This window comes from Garra rufa, chromosome 22 (assembly GCF_049309525.1).
Source record: "Garra rufa chromosome 22, GarRuf1.0, whole genome shotgun sequence".
Classification (NCBI taxonomy): Eukaryota; Metazoa; Chordata; class Actinopteri; order Cypriniformes; family Cyprinidae; genus Garra; species Garra rufa.
Genome location: NC_133382.1, coordinates 38,061,545 through 38,079,219, shown reverse-complemented (window position 1 = coordinate 38,079,219; position 17,675 = coordinate 38,061,545). Strand labels below are relative to the sequence as shown.

Below are 17,675 nucleotides of genomic sequence, written 5' to 3'. Positions count from 1 at the left end.
CCTCTGAGTGTACAGAATGTGGCGAGAGACCTCATAAAACAGTTGAGAAAGACAGGAACATTCACACATCCACACTCCTGCTTCAAAGGGCTCACATTTCAAGCGTTACATTTGTGCCAAGGTGATTACAGTGAACTAAAATTGAAACCATAAAAATGACTTGAAGTAAAATATAAAAACGTATTGCCAAGCCAACACTTTTAGTTAACTTAATGTACTACAATAACTCAAATTATATATGGGTCAAAGACTAAAAAGGGTTTAAGCATACAAACAGTAAGTCTAATACTGCATTCAATTTTTGTTGTTTTCCCAAAACATATTTAAAAAGTTTTCTGTTTAATTTAATTGCATTTTTGTTTTTTGTTTAGTTTTTTTCTGAGCAAAAACTAAATATCATACGTTTTTCCTTAATTTACAGAAGACAGCCAGTCATTCAGTGTAAGTCTTGTCAGGCATATTTACAACAAAAAATCGATTTATGACATATTAAAAGACGAATTGCTTTCACCCCAAATACACATTTTTTACTCCTTTACAACACAATAAAATTAAATCTGCTCCCTTATTCTGTTATATATTTTAATATGGACAAGTCAGAATAAGCATGTTGTTCGAATGTTTGCTTAAATATTGTGTTTCACTGAATGACAATGTAACATTATTTCAACCAAATTTTGACATTTTATTTTCCAAAAACTTATTTGAAACCTTAAAAGTAGACACTTTACTTGCATTTAATGTGCTTTCTATTAACCTAAAATCACTCTTGTAAATTTCTTTTAACATGGACATCTTAATATATAAATAATAAAATAAAAATAATTATACATACATATATATATATATATATATATATATATATATATATATATATATATATATATATATATATATATATAAAAATTAATAATAAAAACTATAATAGTATCTCAGTGATGCTAAAATAAAATTTTAGTGAAATAAAATTTAAAACTAATTTAAAAGTTGTATTTATATATATATATAATTTAAATTAATAATAATAAAAACTATAATAGTATCTCAGTGATAAAAAATTTTAGTGAAATAAAATGTAAAACTAATTTAAAAGTTGTATTTATTATTTTATTTCAGGCAGTGTTTATTTCAAGTAATAAAAATGTTTTAGTTTTTAGATTTAGATAAGTTTTAGTTTCAGTGAACAATAATCAGCCTGCTTTTAAATTAATCTCGCATTAATTAATGATAAAAACAGATAAAAAAAATAACTAAAACTTTAACTTAAATTGAAATGAAAACTAATGAAACTAAATAAAACTAAATGAAAACTATTTAAAATATCTCGATAAAAAAACACTAATTCTTACTCAGTAATGATATTTTTTTCCTTAATTTATTATTGTAGCATCATTAATAGTTTGAATTAATTTAGAATTTAACTTTTTTTAAAATTGTGTTTTAGTCCTAATCTCATTTTTTGTAGTGTTATTAGTATTTTTAATTAATTTAGAATTTTTGTAATTTTTTTTGTTTTTTTGGCACTTTTTTAATATGTATATCTATGAATTAAAGATTTTTTTCAGGTAGTGTTTATTTCAAATAATAAAACTGTTTTAGTTTCAGAGAACAGTAATCAGCCTGCTTTTAAATCAATCTAAAATGCTAGTCAAGGTGTCTTGCTTTAAAAGCATTTTAATTTTTCATTGCCTTTTGCAACTGTTCCTTTAAAACTTGTAGATGTAAATGACTTCTGTTTTGATCTGGCTCATTCATCACTGTCATTCATCACGCAGCATTCGAAGTATGCCCTGCTATGTAAATGCACGCTGTCATTTATTCAAATCAACATGAAGTGGCATTTGTAGCCCAATTTACTTCCATAATGTGCCGGATTTCCAACTGAACAGGAATGTTTAACCAAAAGGTGGAGTGGGACCTGATTTTATTTTCATGTGCTATTGACTTGAATGTGCTCATGGTTGGAAAAATGACATTAAAGCAAGCCATTGAACACTTCAGTTTCCAAAAATACAAGGAGAATTGGATTTCTCATGGTATGGCGGCTTTGAAACACCCATCCATTTAACCCACGGTCGTCTCGCAGTGGCATACGATAATAGTTTGGCCTGCGTGATCGAGTCTTTGATTTGATTTGTGCTGTGAAGAGCATCGGGCCGCCGCTGGCAGATGTGAGAGAGAAACCCGCTGGGAAGAGCACTTTACTTCAACACGCACTCGATCGATAGCGTCTGCCGCACTCGGGGGGTTTATGATCGCGGGAGTGAAGTGGAGAACCAAAACTGTCGGGGAAAAGACTTTTATTCACTCTAGGCGGGACGCGCAGCAAGACTGGCCCAAAATATCACACCGAGTCTGACAGAGGGTCTGAATCTAGACTCCTGCAGACTTTAAACACGCTGGATTTCTCTCCACAGTTACTGAAACATAAAGAACACTAGATGTGCATTTCCAAAAAGCAATAGCAGTGCTTTCAAAACAATGTAAAAGGCAGTTTTTGCTCAGAGTATCTAGAAAAGGGAAAGAAAAGTAAAGGTATTGTTTAAGAATTTGTCGTCTTAACACAAGCTGCATGACTTGAGAACTCATTCATGTCTGTAACACCAACAGTGCAGGATGAATTATTATGCAATTGTGTTAATAATCTGTGTTAGTTGTTGGAACACTAAATGCATAGGCAAAAAAATGATAAAAACAGACCAAAAAATAACTAAAACTAACTGAAATTAAAATGAGAACTTATGAAACTATATGAAAACTATTACAAATATTATCTTGATACTAAAACATGAATTCTTACTCAGTAATGTCATTTTTTCCTGTAAAATATTGTTTTTAGTATCATTAATTTACTATTTTAGTGTTATTAATATTTTTAATTAATTTTTAATTTTGGGATTTTTGTCAAAAATATTGTTTTAGTATAATTTACTATTGTAGTGTTATTTATATTTTTAATTATTTATAATTTTTGTCATTTTGTTATGTTTTGTATTTTTTTAAATACACTATGAATTTAAGAATTTAAATGAATATGTAAATATATGAAAAAAATATATATATAATAATATATAAAATATATAAAATATGAATATTATATATATATATATATATATATATATATATATATATTAATTAAAGTGTATAATATGATTAATTTACTATTGTAGTGCTATTAATATTTTTAATTATTTATAATTTAATTTTTGGTCAATTTGTTGTGTTTTTTCCTTTTTTATTTTTTCAAATATATCTACGAATTAAAGAATTTACATGCATATGTAGATATATGAAAAATATGTTTGTGAATATTATATATTTTTATTAATTAAATGTATAGTTTTTAATAAAAAAGCTGTCATTTTGTATAATTTTTATAAGATTAAAACTAATTCTTACTCAGAAAATGTATTTTAACCTCATTTTCTGTGTGTTTTCTTCCCTCAGCGATGAAGAAGAGTTGCGCAAGTCCTTTTCGGAGCTGGGCGAGCATCGAGAGGAGTCCAACTCCAGAGGAGTGAAGCAGATGGGCAGTGGATTCCTTCCTCCATCCGGAGCGCTGCTCTACAAAACGGGTTTTTTGGTGAGGAAGGTCCACGCAGACTGTGATGGAAAAAGAAGTGAGTGTTAAAAAAAGGACACGACCATCGATTCATGATTGTCTCACATTCTAAACATTCATAAGGAATCATCTAATGTAGAAATTCATATGTGACCCTGGACCACAAAACCAGTCATAATGAAAATGATGAAAACTATTAAAACTATTATCTTAATACTAAAACATTAATTCTTACTCAGTAATGTCATTTTTGTCCTTAATTTACTATTGTAGCATTATTAATAGTTTCAATTAGTTAAAATTTTTGTAATTTTGTTGTGTCTTAGTCCTATTTTATTTTATTTTTTTCTGTAAAATATTGTTTTTGGTATCATTAATTTGCTATTGTAGTGTTATTGATATTTTGAATAAATTTAAAATATATATATTTTTATTTTTTTTAAATAAATCTTTGAATTCAGGAGTTTATATAAATATGTAAATATTATGTGAAAAATATGCTTATGAATATTATACATTTATATTAATTAAAATGTAGTTTTTAATAAAAAGCTGTCTTTTTTATTATTTTAATAAGGTTAAAACTAATTCTTACTCAGTAATGTCCTTTTTTCATCTAAAATATTGTTATTAGTATCATTATTAATATTACAAATTATTTAGAATTTTTGTGATTTTCTTGTGTTTTTGTCCTTTTTTTGATACATCTATAAATTAAAGAATTTATGTAAATATTTAAATATTATAAGAAAAATGTTTATGAATATTATATATAATTTAAAACTAATTCTTACTCAGTAATGTCATTTTTTTATCTAAAATATTATTTTCAGTATCATTAATTTACTATTGTAATCAGTATTTTGAATTAATTTTATCACTTTGAATTTTCGCAATTTTGTTGTTTTTGTCCTTTTTTATTTTTGTAAATAAATCTTTGAATTAAAGAGTATATGTAAATATTATATAAAAAATATGTTTATATTAATTAAAATGTAGCTTTTAATAAAAAGCTGTCATTTTTATAACTTTAATAAGGTCAAAACTAATTCTTACTCAGTAATGTCAATTTGTTTTCATCTAAAATATTGTTTTTAGTATCATTAATTTACTATTGTACTGTATTTATTTGATTATTAATTAATTTTATAATTTTGAATTTTTGCAATTTGTTCTTTTATTTTTTAAATCTATGAATGAAAGATTGTATATAAATAAGTAAATATTATATGAAAAATATAAATATAAAAAAATTCTAAATACTGGGAAAACCACCTTTAAAGTTGTCCAAATGAAGCTCTTGCAATGCATATTACTAATCAAAAATTTGATATATTTACAGTAGGAAATTTACAAAATATCTTCATGGAAGATGGTCTTAAAAGATGGCATAAAAAATATCGATAATTTTGACCCATGCAATGTATTTTTGGCAATTGCTACAAATATACTGGCTACTGGTTTTGTGGTCCAGGGTCACATTTAGGACATTCACAGAACTACTTTTTGTCTTTTAAGGAAGATTCTTTTACTTTTGTAGATTTTTTTTTTCCATTTTAGTTTATAATATATAAACTAAATATATATGAATATATATCTATATTCCATATATCTGACATTTGGACTCATTCACATTATGTATGTAACAGTATCACAGAATGCAAAGAATATCATTATCATTGATGCACTAGTCGATGTATTGATATAACAAAAGGCTGTTTGCATTTGTCTTGTTATTTTTCATGTGTGATGCAGCACCTCGTGGAAAAAGAGGATGGAAAACATTTTATGGTGTTCTGAAGGGACTCATCCTTTATCTGCAAAAAGTGAGTATTTCATGAAAAATACATGTATGAATAACTTTTTTGAGATATTTAGTGCCTTTCATACATATAACTGCTGTTATATGCACAGTTTGATGGTAATGGATTGTCTCAGATGCATATATTGAATAATAACTGGATGATTGTGTTTCCAGGGCGAGTATCGGCCGGATAAACAGTTATCAGATGAGGATTTGAAGAATGCTGTGTCTATTCATCATTCCCTGGCCATCAGAGCTACAGATTACAGCAAACGGCCAAATGTGTTTTACCTCCGGACCGCTGACTGGAGAGTCTACCTCTTTCAGGCCCCGTAAGTTCAAACACTGCAGACCTGTTGAACAAAACAGAATGTGATCATTCGACTTCTAGAATGATTTTCCATTTTCATTTGATGCCATTTAAGCTTATTTTTCATCTGCTTATCTCTCTCCTCCTCTCATCTGGAGATATCACTATAAATTTACCATCCAATCATTTCCACTCTGATAAAATCACTTCCAGTTGAATATTCGGTTGAAGATGGAAATGCATTGTGTTATTTTAGTATTAATGATACTATTAGGTTTACAAATAATTTAAATTCGTTTTTAATTTTATATTAAATATATTAATCATTATTTTTTGTGATATCTATATAGTTTTTAAATTCGTCGTAATTTTTTTAATTTAAGTCATTTCGTTTTTTTGCATTTTTTTTATTGTATTTATTTCAGTTCATTTTAATTTTAGTTAAACTTATAGTAATTTTGATCAATTTAATTTTAGGTTTTGTTTATTTGTTTTTTAATGTCCATGGATTAAAAAAGTAAGTGTAATACTGCTTTAAACTTTTGTTGTTTTTCCAAAAATAAATAAATAAATAAAGTTTTCTGTTTTATTTAATTGCATTTTCGTTTTTGTTTTTCTGACACCTACTAAAATGTCATTCAGTGTAACAATCTTGTCAGGCATATTTACAACAAAAATCAATTTTATGACATACTAAACGAATTAAACAAATTACTTTCTCCCCAAATATTAATTAGTTGTATTTCCACTTTTTTAAACACCATCCTAGGTTTCGCCAATTTGTCAGTAAGAATAATTTTTACTCATTTAAAACACAATCAAATTTAATATTCTCTGTTATTCTTTTTTATATTTTTAAAATGTATGAGTCAAAATAAGCATATTTCTTTAATTCTTGCATATAATATATATGTATGTGTATGTAGTGTATACACACACACACACACACACACACACACACACACACACATATATATATATATATATATATATATATATATGTAATGTCACACTGAATGACAATGTAACATTATTGACATTTTATTCTCTAAAAACTTATTTGAAACCTTAAAATCATAAAATCACTTTTATACATTTCTTTTGATGTGGACGTCTTAATGTTATAGTTTTATTTTTTTTTCTCAGTTCACTTTAATTTAAAAAGTTTACTAATTTGTGTTTCTGTTAATTTCACTTTCTTTTAAATAAGTTTATATAGTCTTTATTAATTTTTATTTCCATTTTAACTGTTTTAGTACATCAAGTTCAATTAAATGAAAACGAAAAGTAAAACAAACTTAAAGTTTTATATTTTAATTCAAATTTATTTCGAGTACAGATGTTTTTATGGTTTTAGTTTTAGTAAATAGCCCTGGTGTGACATTGCAAAAAAACCCTAGTAGATAAATGAGCATGCATAAGTACAAATCTGTGTCACACAGTCGTGAAAATTGCTTGCTAACCACATGTGCATATGCTCCCATACAAAAAACAAAAACATTTAAGCTTTAGCTGGAATAAATGACTGGAATAAATCATCTGTACAGCATGAGGCTCAGCATGAGATGTCTGTCCTGTCCAATTTATGACGAAACACTCATGCAGTCCTGTCGGCTGTGTTTCTTTCTATTGTGTGTGTGTGTGTGTTCACACACATTCCCATTCCCCAGGAGAACTCACTCTGCTCTAGTTGAAGTTTGCCCCAGTTTCAGCTCTCATTGCTTGTGCTGGAAAATCCACTTTTTTGTGGGTGTATGTGTTCATGTTTGCATTTACACATACAAAAGTACTTGATCCGGCTTTTTTACTGCAATTCCATGACTTCTCAGATTGATGTTTTAGGATGATATGTAGTGTAGTAATGAAGCATTTTTGTAAAAATATCCATCACACTGCGTCTATTTGATCATGTGACCACCACAGAGGTCATTTCACAATCTTTAATGAGATTTTTACTTCTATTTAGGATGACTTCTGTTATTACTAACATGGATTTGATTTGATTTGTGTAGGAATGCTGAACAAATGCAGTCTTGGATCACACGCATCAACACAGTGGCAGCCATGTTTTCAGCCCCGCCCCTCCCTGCTGCCATTGGCTCACAGAAGAAATTCAGCCGACCGCTGCTGCCAGGCTCCGCCTCCAAGCTGTCGCAGGTCAGATAAGTTGATTTGCATAATAGTTGTCACATATGCATGTCGTCATTATCAAGTATTACTCTTTATACTTAAGTCTTGTAATTCTGATTAATAAGTGTAGTAGTTGATAGATAATACTTTGCAGAAATGTTTAATTTGTTAACATTAACTGCATTAGTTAACTTTTTTAATTTTAGTTAATAAAAATACAATTTTTCAAGTTAGTTCAGAATGTTATGCTTACATAACCAGTGTTGGGGGTTACGCATTACAAGTAAAGCAAGTTACGTAATAATAATACTTTTTTCAAGTAACTAGTAAAGAAATGCATTACTTTTTAATTGACAAGAAAATATCGGAGTTACTTTTTCGAATAAGTAATGCCAGTTACTTTTTCCCGTATATATTGATTAAAACCTCTCCTGTCCTCATGTTGAGATAAATTATGAGTAAGATGTTACCTTAGGTCTAGAATAAATGTGAACATGCATTAATTCATCTTACTCACTAAAAAACAGATACAATATTCTTCAAAATTAATGAAAACAGTGAAATTCAACGCAAACCTGCAATAATTAAATATGTTAAATAATGCAAATATTCTTTATGTATTTAATCCCATTTTATTAACCGATGTCTTTGCTGCCGACCTTCGATGATCCAATTCATCCATACTAATTAGCAACAATGACTCAAGATAATCTAACAGTAGTTTTCCTTTTTTATTGCTGAAAAGTATTTTTATTTTTATTTTTCTGTGGTCTACTGTACAGATGTCAATTTACTTTTCTCTAAGCCTGAGGCTTTTGGTGTGAAAAGGCTTTTACATTTGACAAAAATAGAACTATTTATATTGAAAACAAACAAGCAAGCCCTGCCCAGATTTGAAAAATAACGCAAAAGTAACATAATGCATTACTTTCCATAAAAAGTAACTAAGTATCGTAATTAGTTACTTTTTAGGGAGTAACTCAATATTGTAATGCATTACTTTTTAAAGTAACTTTCCCCAACACTGTATATAACATTTAGCTGCAGAACTATTGTTAATCATTAGTTGATGTAAACAAATGTACACTGTAAACAAAATCTGTAGAAATTACAGTATTACTGGCAGCTGGTTGCCAGTAACTTACTGTAGATTTAAATGTATGCTATTTACTGGCAACAGTTTGTTCAAAGTTAATTGAACATTAAACATTAACAAGTCTTTATCTTTACAGAATAAAACTAAAATAACAGCCTCATGCAAAGCATTCTGGTTGTTCAAAACTTGTTCAAAACTGCCAGTAAATAACATAAATTAAAAATCTACAGTAAGTTACTGGCAACCAGCTGCAGAACTACAGCAAATTATTTACAGTGTAGTTAAGTAATGTTAACAAATGAAACCTTATTGTAAAGTTTTACCAATTATTTAATTAAAATATTTAGGATTATTTAACCTATTTACATGACATGCATCCGTTATTGATTTTGTCAGGATGCTTCCTTAAATGGCTGCATATGTAGGCAGTAAACAGCAAAGAGGCCTGTTATGTTTCATAAGAGTGACTGCATGTACTGTGCTTGTGCTTATATCTGTGTTTATATAAACTATAGTGTTATAAAGTGTGTTTCTGTGTGTAGGAGGAGCAGGCACAGGCTCATGAAACTCGATTTCGCTCCATCTCCACTGAGCTCGCACAACTGCGCTCTTATCCACCTGACAGAAAGGTTAAAGGTCGTGAACTTGAGGAGTACCGGCTGAGAGAGGAATATCTAGAGTTTGAGGTAAAAAAAAAAAAAAAAAGTACTGCTAGTGTGCTTCATACTGCAGTATGTAGCAAATATGCACCAAAACATTTTTTGTTTGTTTTTGAAAGTCTCTAGTGCTCACCACGGCTGCAATTACTTGACCAAAAAAATACAGTAAAAACAGTAATTTTGTGAAATATTATTACAGTTTAAAAGAACTGTTTTCTATCGTAGTATATTTTAAAATGTAATTTATTTCTGTAATGCAAAATAAGTTACTGCAGTCTTCAGTGTCACATGATCCTTCAGAAATCATTCCAATATGCTGATTTGCTGCTTAAGAAACATTTTGTATTTATTTTTTTGTGGAAACAGTTAGATTTTTTCTTAATTCTTCGATTATTAGAAAGTTCAAAGGAACAACATTTATCTGAAATACAAATCTGGCAACTATATAAATGTCTTTACTATAATTTTTTTTATCATTTTAATGCATTGATCATATAATTTATTCTTAAGGCAATAGTTCAAAATTGTTTCACCCATCCAAGATGTGCACTGCAAAAAATGCTATGCTTACTTAGATTTTTGTCTTGTTTCCAGCTAATATCTAAAAATTCTTAAAGCAAGAAGGATTTTCTCGATGAGTAAAAAAAAAATCTTGTTTTTAGAAAAGCAAAGCAAAATAATCTACCAATGGGGTGAGCAAAATAAAATAAAAAATGTTATTTTAAACAGAAAGCAAGTTTATTTTTCTTACCCCATATAGCAGATTATTTTGCTTGTTTCAAGCAAAAACGCACTTAATTTTGAGGGGGGTTTTTTTCTGAAAACAAGACTATTTTTATTAGTGTGGAAAATCCTTCTTGCTTTTAAGAATTTTTGATATTTTAGCTGGAAACAACAAAAATCTAAGTAACAAAAGCATTTGTTTTGCAGTGTAGGAGAGTTTGTTTCTTCATGGGAAGAGATTTGTAAAAATTTCAAATTCCATCACTTGCTCACCAATGGATCCTCTGCAGTGAATGGGTGCCATCAGAATGAGAGTCCAAACATCTGATAAAAACATCACAATAATCCACAAGTAATCCACACCACTCCAGTCCATCGATTAACATCCTGTGAAGCCAAAAATCCATCATTAAGGCATTTTAACTTCAAACTGTCACTTTTGGACAAAATTCAATCCATAATAACGCTTCCTCCAGTGAAAAAGTCCATCTCCTCCATCACACCCAAATTTGTTTAGAGCTGTTTTGGACTGTTTTGGCTTGCAAACAGTGTTTGATCTGTGCATATTTCTCTCTTGATTCAGACCAGACGACTTTTTACTGGTTGAAGCATTATTATGGATTATGGGCCAGAAAAATATTCTAATAATGGATTTGATTCTTACAATCACGCAAGTTTTGGCTTCTTAAAATCAGTATTGTGGGTAACGCATTACAAGTAACACAAGTTACGTAAAAATATTACTTTTTCCAACTAACTAGTAAAGTAACGCATTACACATTTGACAAGAAAATATAAGTTACTTTTTTAAACAAGTAACGGCAGTTACTTTCCCCCATTTATTGATCAAAAGCTCTCCTGTCCCCATGTTGAGAGATGATACTTTGGTTCTAGAATAAATGTGAACATGCATTAATTCATCTCACTCACTAAAAAAAATACAGTATTCCTCAAAATGAATAAAAATTGTTAAATTCAATGCAAACCTGCAATAATTAAATATGTTAAATAATACAAATATCCTTTATGTATAATCCAATTTCATGAACCGACGTCTTTGCTGCCGATCTTCGATGATCCAATTCATCCATACTAAGCAAAAATGACTCAAGATAATCTAACATTTGTTTTCTTTTTTTATTGCTGAAAAGTTGACAATTTTTCTTCTGCGGTCTACTGTACAGACGTCAATTTACTTTTCTCTAAGCTTAAAGCTTTTGGTGTGAAAACAAACAAGCAAGCCCTGCCCAGATTTAAAAAGTAACGCAAAAGTAACGTAATGCATTACTTTCCATAAAAAGTAACTAAGTAACGTAATTAGTTACTTTTTTAGGGAGTAACTCAATATTGCAACGCATTACTTTTAAAAGTAACTTTCCTCAACAATGCTCAAGATATTAATTGACGGACTAGAGTGGTGTGAATTATTTGTGGATTTGGACTCTCATTCTGACGGCACCCATTCACATCCATTGCTGACCAAGTAATGGAATATCACATTTCTCCAAATCTGATGAAGAAACAAACTCATCTATATCTTGGATGGCCAAGGGTGAGCACTTTTTAACACATTAATAAAACATCCCTCTCTCTCGTAGAAAACGCGTTATGAGACATACAGCATGCTCCTGCGGGCGAAGCAGCGCTGCGACGATGACGACCTGTCAGTGTTTGAAGCCATGCTCCTGGAGGAAGGTGCGTTACAGAGAGCTCAATCCAGCCCCACGCTTCAGGACAGCAGTATGACCTGCAGCACCAGAGACGGCGCCAGCCAAAGCACCGCCGCCGCCGGTGCACAAGAACCGGCCGGTAACGGCAACAACAGCTGCTCCCGCGGACAGGGCCAGAGACACAGCTACCGGCAGGCCGTCCGCAAATGAATCCGCCTCTGCCCCCCACAGGAAGCTCGCTGTACTGGAGAGGAAGTGAGGTCTATCTCTTTCCTGTGTGCGCCCTCCTGCTCTGTGTGCCATCAGGAAGGGGTGTTGATTCCGACTGAATCTGACTCTGCGATTGGCTGATGGCTGGGTGATGTCACAACACAAGGTGCTATGGGATCCGGACGGGAGAACGTGATTGGGATTCGGAGGAACGTAAATATGAAACGCGTAACCTTCCTTTGCCTTCTAGTTCTCGGTTTCTTCTGCGACTTCTCGCCCGAAGCCATTTCATCGCACACTACCAAGTCAAATCTGGGCCTAAACGTCTTCGAACCTTTAAAATACGATCTTTAGTTTTCGCATTTCTAGAAACCACTCATTTGTTTACAATGCATAGTAAAATTCACCAGTTCTGCTCAAAATGCTCACGAAAAGTATGAACGCTCAATCTAGGATCTGTGTATTTTGCACGGTGAAACACGATGCTTGTTCTTTGTCATATGGGCGTCTCATTTTGTCGCGTTTAAGAACGAAAGACGAGCAGAAAACTTGACTAGCCCGTATGCAACTACTTATTTCTTCATGTTGTTCTCAGCATTAGAGATCTGTACTTGTACAATAATGCACAGGGACATCATAGTCACTAAATACACCATTCGTTTGCTCCGCAAAACCCCGTTTTGCCCCAAAACGTCTTTTGCACTGAACACTAAGTATTATAATACTGCAAAATTCATTTTCCCAATCAGTCTTTTTATCTGAAAAAAATATTTAAACATCCTTGAATTAAGATGTATTTATTTGAGAAACTAATTTTTCGTAGTGTCTTGAATTATGTTTTACTTACCTCATTTAGCGATTGTATTTTTCTCTAGGTTTTAAGCACATTTTGTTAGATTTATGCTTAAAATAGGAAAAAACTTTTGCGAAATAAACTTAATTCAAGATATATTCTATATTATATTATATTCTTTGACAATTCTTTGTTTCAGTGTGCAAAAAAATGCTTATTTTTAGTCAAAATTAAAACATCAGTTTAGTTGAGAAACATTTTTTGTATATTTTTTCTCACTTTGAAGCAGAAATCAAACAAAATTTTGTTAGATTTACTGTTTAGATGTAAAAAAAAAAACCCAACCTTAATTTAAGATATATTCTTTAAAAGCAAGTTTCAATATGCAAACATAAATTTTTGAGAATGTTTCGATATTTTTAGTAAAAAGAAGTCTTGAGTTGTTGAAAATATCATGTTTTTAAGCACAAACCTCATAATTCTGTTAAATTTCTGCTTAAAACAAGAATTATTGAGTTCCAATAAACTTAATTTAAGATATATTCAAAATATATGCAAAAATAAATGCAAGATATCAAAATATTGTAATAAATCTTGAATTAAGTTTATTAGCGATGTGTTTTTTTACTTTTTAAGCACAAATCTCATTTAATTTATGCTTAAAACAGGAAAAAAAAACTATTTGTGAATAAGTTCTGAAAAATAAACTTAATTCAGGATATATTCTCTAAAAACATGTTCTGTTGGCAAATAATTTCTCAATAGCTTTTAGGCAGAAACCTCACTAAATTGTCAGATTTATGCCTAAAAACTATTTGCAAGATCTTTCTAAGGATGTTTAGATATTTTAGTGAAAGAAACGAGAAAAGAGTTTGAGAAAATGATTTTGGCAGTGAAGCGAACAGAGACGCGTATCTTTGTCTGTATAGTTGATTTCTTGAATATGCTCTATTTTAGCTTCTCGTCCTTGTCTTTCTGCATTATTCTCTTGGCTGAATGTTGTCCGCTGTGTACAGCATGGCTGACTAGTGACAATCTATCGTGTTTGTTCGGTTCAACAGAAGCTGAAGTCGGTAGGAGGCTGGCAGTGTGTAGTTCATGAGTCAAACGGACCTGTTACCCACGCAGCACACTGAATGTCATCTTTTTCCTGTTAAACGCAGTTAGTCAGTGTTTAAGACGCACTTCCCCTTATTGCTTTCTTATGTAATCCGAGAGAGAGTGTGTGTGTATATGCGCAAAAATATATCACCTATTTAAGGAATGTTTTAAAACTTCTTCTAATGAATGTGGTGTGTCAAAAATCAAAAACTGCCACATGTAATATTCAGCATAGGCCTGTTTGTGTGATCAACGCATATGTGGATGTTTAATTACACGGCACGCGGCTTCCTGTGACATGATCTATTGGGTGCTTGAAACCGTTGAATGTACCATGTTTTTTACCATGGTGACGAGATTCTGGCATCGCATTTCATTGTCCTTTTTCTTTGATGGATCCTTTCGCACATAACCATGTGGTGTAAAATAACATTTCCTCAAACTCTCTGAACGGTCTCGAGTCAAAACAGCGAGTACAGTGAGTCTAAAGGGCAAAAGAAATAGAAGAGGTCTAAAAAGTCTGTTTATAAACTTTGTAAAGTCACTTGAGTCAGCATTGCAAGAAAATGTGTCTTAAGTCGCATTTCACTCCAAAATTAAAAGGAAAATATTTTTAGGACCATAAAGGTTTCTTTATTTATTTTCATGCATTTTATTTTAAAAAGCATGCATTTATTTTCCAATTTTGACACCGTAACTGTTGAAATTGGCATTATCTAAAATACTAAAAAAAAAATGTAATAAATAATAAACAATACTTTAGGCAAAGATATTAAAGCTATTTGTTATTATTTAATTGTCCTAAAAGGGGTTTGAATATCTTTAGGTTTTTCTGACAATTAAGCACACATTTTGTATCCCAAAAATATTTTTGCATTGATTTTGGTGTGAAATCATGACCTGGGATGTGTTTTGTGAGATGCACTCAATTCGTCCACCGCCAGTGTTGATTTCACTGCTGAAATCTGCTGTTGTACCTATAATATAGTCCATCCTATCGATACAGCGCTGTATATCCAGAGAGCATGGTGTTGAATATTCTTGTGCGATTTTAGGTGAATATATAAAGTCGGAAAGCCATTCTCTGCTCAGGTGTCATTTGAATATAATGTAACTGTTGCAATGCATTCTTCTACCAGCAGAGAGCGCTGTCTTCAGCCATACATACGAAACCAGAGCGAGAGTGGGAAGATCCACTGATGCGTTGCTCGGTTTGTGTTTGTACGCGTATGTGTTTACTTTTCATGTTTACTGTCGATTTCATGTCCAATGTCTGTCACACATGCGGTGTGTCAATATACTGCTGTATATGCACATGCAAACACACATCACGTCTGACTCGACTGACTGCTGAGCGTCTGTCGTGTCCTGCTATGATGAAATCAGTCGTCTATGACCAATATGATTATCATACGAAACTATATTTTTTAATTAAGCAGCACCTGAATGTACATAAACGGCATGAACTACTTCTGCTCTCATTTGCATCTTGTGTCTTGTTCTGAGGTGAATATATGCATCGTTTTGTCGTTTGATGACTCTTGGTGGAGGATTGCTGCTTGTTTAAGCTCGTTATAATGTAAATGAGGACAAAACCGAAAGTGAAGGAAGCACTATACTGTTTTGTTTACTTTTTTATTTCTTTCAACTTTCTTTATTCTTTCACTTTGTTCCTGGTCTTTCATATGTGGTTCGCTTGTATAAAGTTCTGTAAGGACCGTGTTTGTACAGCCTCTCTTTATGATGGCCTAGAATACAGAAATAAATAACAAACTGTAATGAAACACACCAAACTTCCAATGTGTACTTCTTTCATGTTTTAGATTGATTTAAGCATTGTTTGATTATTGATTCTTATTGATTTCCACATTTTTTGTAAATTATATTAAAGGTGCCATCGAATGGAAAACTGTATTTACCTGGCATAGTTGAATAATAACAGTTCTGTACATGGACATGACATACCATGAGTGTCAAACACCATCGTTTCCTCCTTCTTTATAAATCTGTTGTTTGCAAAAGACCACCGAAAAATAGGCTAATCCTAACATAACAGCGACTATTACGTAATAGTCGGGATCATTATTAGTTACGTCCCCAACATTTGCATCGCCCAATCATCAGTAGTTCTTCAGCTAGGCTATTGTGTAAAAAACAAAGCTAGGACAATAGCGAAAATGGCAGATCATGAAATTAAATGTTATGTTCCAGGTTGTGCAGGAGATGTTAAGTGCAGGGATGGTTAGTGACTGTAACTTACTCAGAAAGGCAAGGAAAACAAAAAGGCGTTCTAATAGAATAAGGCAAGCCACTGAAGGGACACGGTTAGCTTAATGCTAGCGGTAGCCTGTTACATTGCAGTACATAAGATTTCACTTGAGATGACTGCATGGACGATGGCGAATGATTTACAGATCCTAAGCATCACTAACAAGCATCTAAACTTATGTGGTAAGTACTGCCGCTGGAGTATAACACACAGAGCACATGCGATCACAAAAGTGAAAGTAAAATGATCGTGTATTCAAAACGGCAGTTTCAATGAACCGCATATTAATAGCGGCTCGAGCTTCGTGATTAAATATATCTTTTCCTCTATGTGCGAGCTTCTGAAATGAGCCGCTCTGTGAAACAGCCAATCAGAGCAGAGCTCCTCATTATTATTCATGAACCTTCCAAATAAGGTAATAACAGAGCATTTCATTCTAGGGACAAATCCTAGGGTTGTAAATGGACCTGTAAAACCGTTTCTGGAGAAATTTTGCCCTTTCCTATGTCATATACCTTCTATGTAGATATCAGAGAACAATTTAAAATATTGTATCAATGCATTCTATGGTACCGGGTCTGGGTGAAATCAATTTTACAATATTTATTTTGTTAGTGCACATTGTTAGTCTTAAGGTAAACAATTCATCCGTGCAAGTTAATCCTTTCCAAGATGCCTTGTTTCCCTGCATCCCAATGTTCATACTTTCCACCCTAAATAGTATATGAAATTACAGTAAGTGTGTCCCAAAGCATAGTACGCTGAAAAGAGTATGCCATAAGTCCCTGTATGGTCTACTATTTCAGGTAGAAGTGTGGATCCGTGCACACTCCAATGGCTAATATAATTCATTGCGCTTTGGCAAAGAATTCGGTCAAGAACTACAAACACTAATAAAACACGTTAAAAAACTACAAGCATGGCGGATGTGAGCGACCAGCAATGCGTCACTATGCAGATAATATGAGCAGAGTTTTCATCATGACTCGCGAATTGCAGATTAACATGCTAAAACTTTTTTTTCTCCAATACAGTATGTTAAATTAAATTAAATGTGGAGGATGTTAACTGTGACAAGATGATTGAAAGGCCAGTTTAAGACACAGTTCTGACATGATTGTATGTCCCAAAGCCTACTCTTCTACTATATATTCAAAAGTGTGTACTTTATCTTCACCAAAAGAGTACATACTTTAAGAGCATTGTATAAGTAGGGACATTGGGATGCAGCATGAGTCTTGGTAATCTTTCTAATCAAATTCTGATCATCTACTTCCTCTGTGGAATGGCATTCCTTCTCTGATGACGTCAGCTTGAACCACGGGAACCACGCCCCTCCAGTCTTTAA

The 17,675-nt window shown here is 31.8% G+C and overlaps 1 protein-coding gene across 2 annotated transcripts in view; it reads left to right on the top strand.

The window, feature by feature from the left end:
• LOC141297832 (PH and SEC7 domain-containing protein 1) overlaps nucleotides 1-15,837 on the top strand; it is a 40,825-nt gene extending 24,988 nt beyond the window's left edge. For both annotated transcript variants that reach the window (XM_073828295.1, XM_073828294.1), the window contains 6 exons: nucleotides 3,448-3,620; nucleotides 5,318-5,388; nucleotides 5,541-5,698; nucleotides 7,689-7,833; nucleotides 9,445-9,588; nucleotides 11,883-15,837. In XM_073828295.1, the coding sequence (XP_073684396.1) occupies nucleotides 3,448-3,620; nucleotides 5,318-5,388; nucleotides 5,541-5,698; nucleotides 7,689-7,833; nucleotides 9,445-9,588; nucleotides 11,883-12,164 (973 nt within the window). In that variant the 3' untranslated portion in view covers nucleotides 12,165-15,837. The remainder of the gene's footprint in view (nucleotides 1-3,447; nucleotides 3,621-5,317; nucleotides 5,389-5,540; nucleotides 5,699-7,688; nucleotides 7,834-9,444; nucleotides 9,589-11,882) is intronic.
• The last annotated feature ends 1,838 nt before the right edge of the window (nucleotides 15,838-17,675 follow it).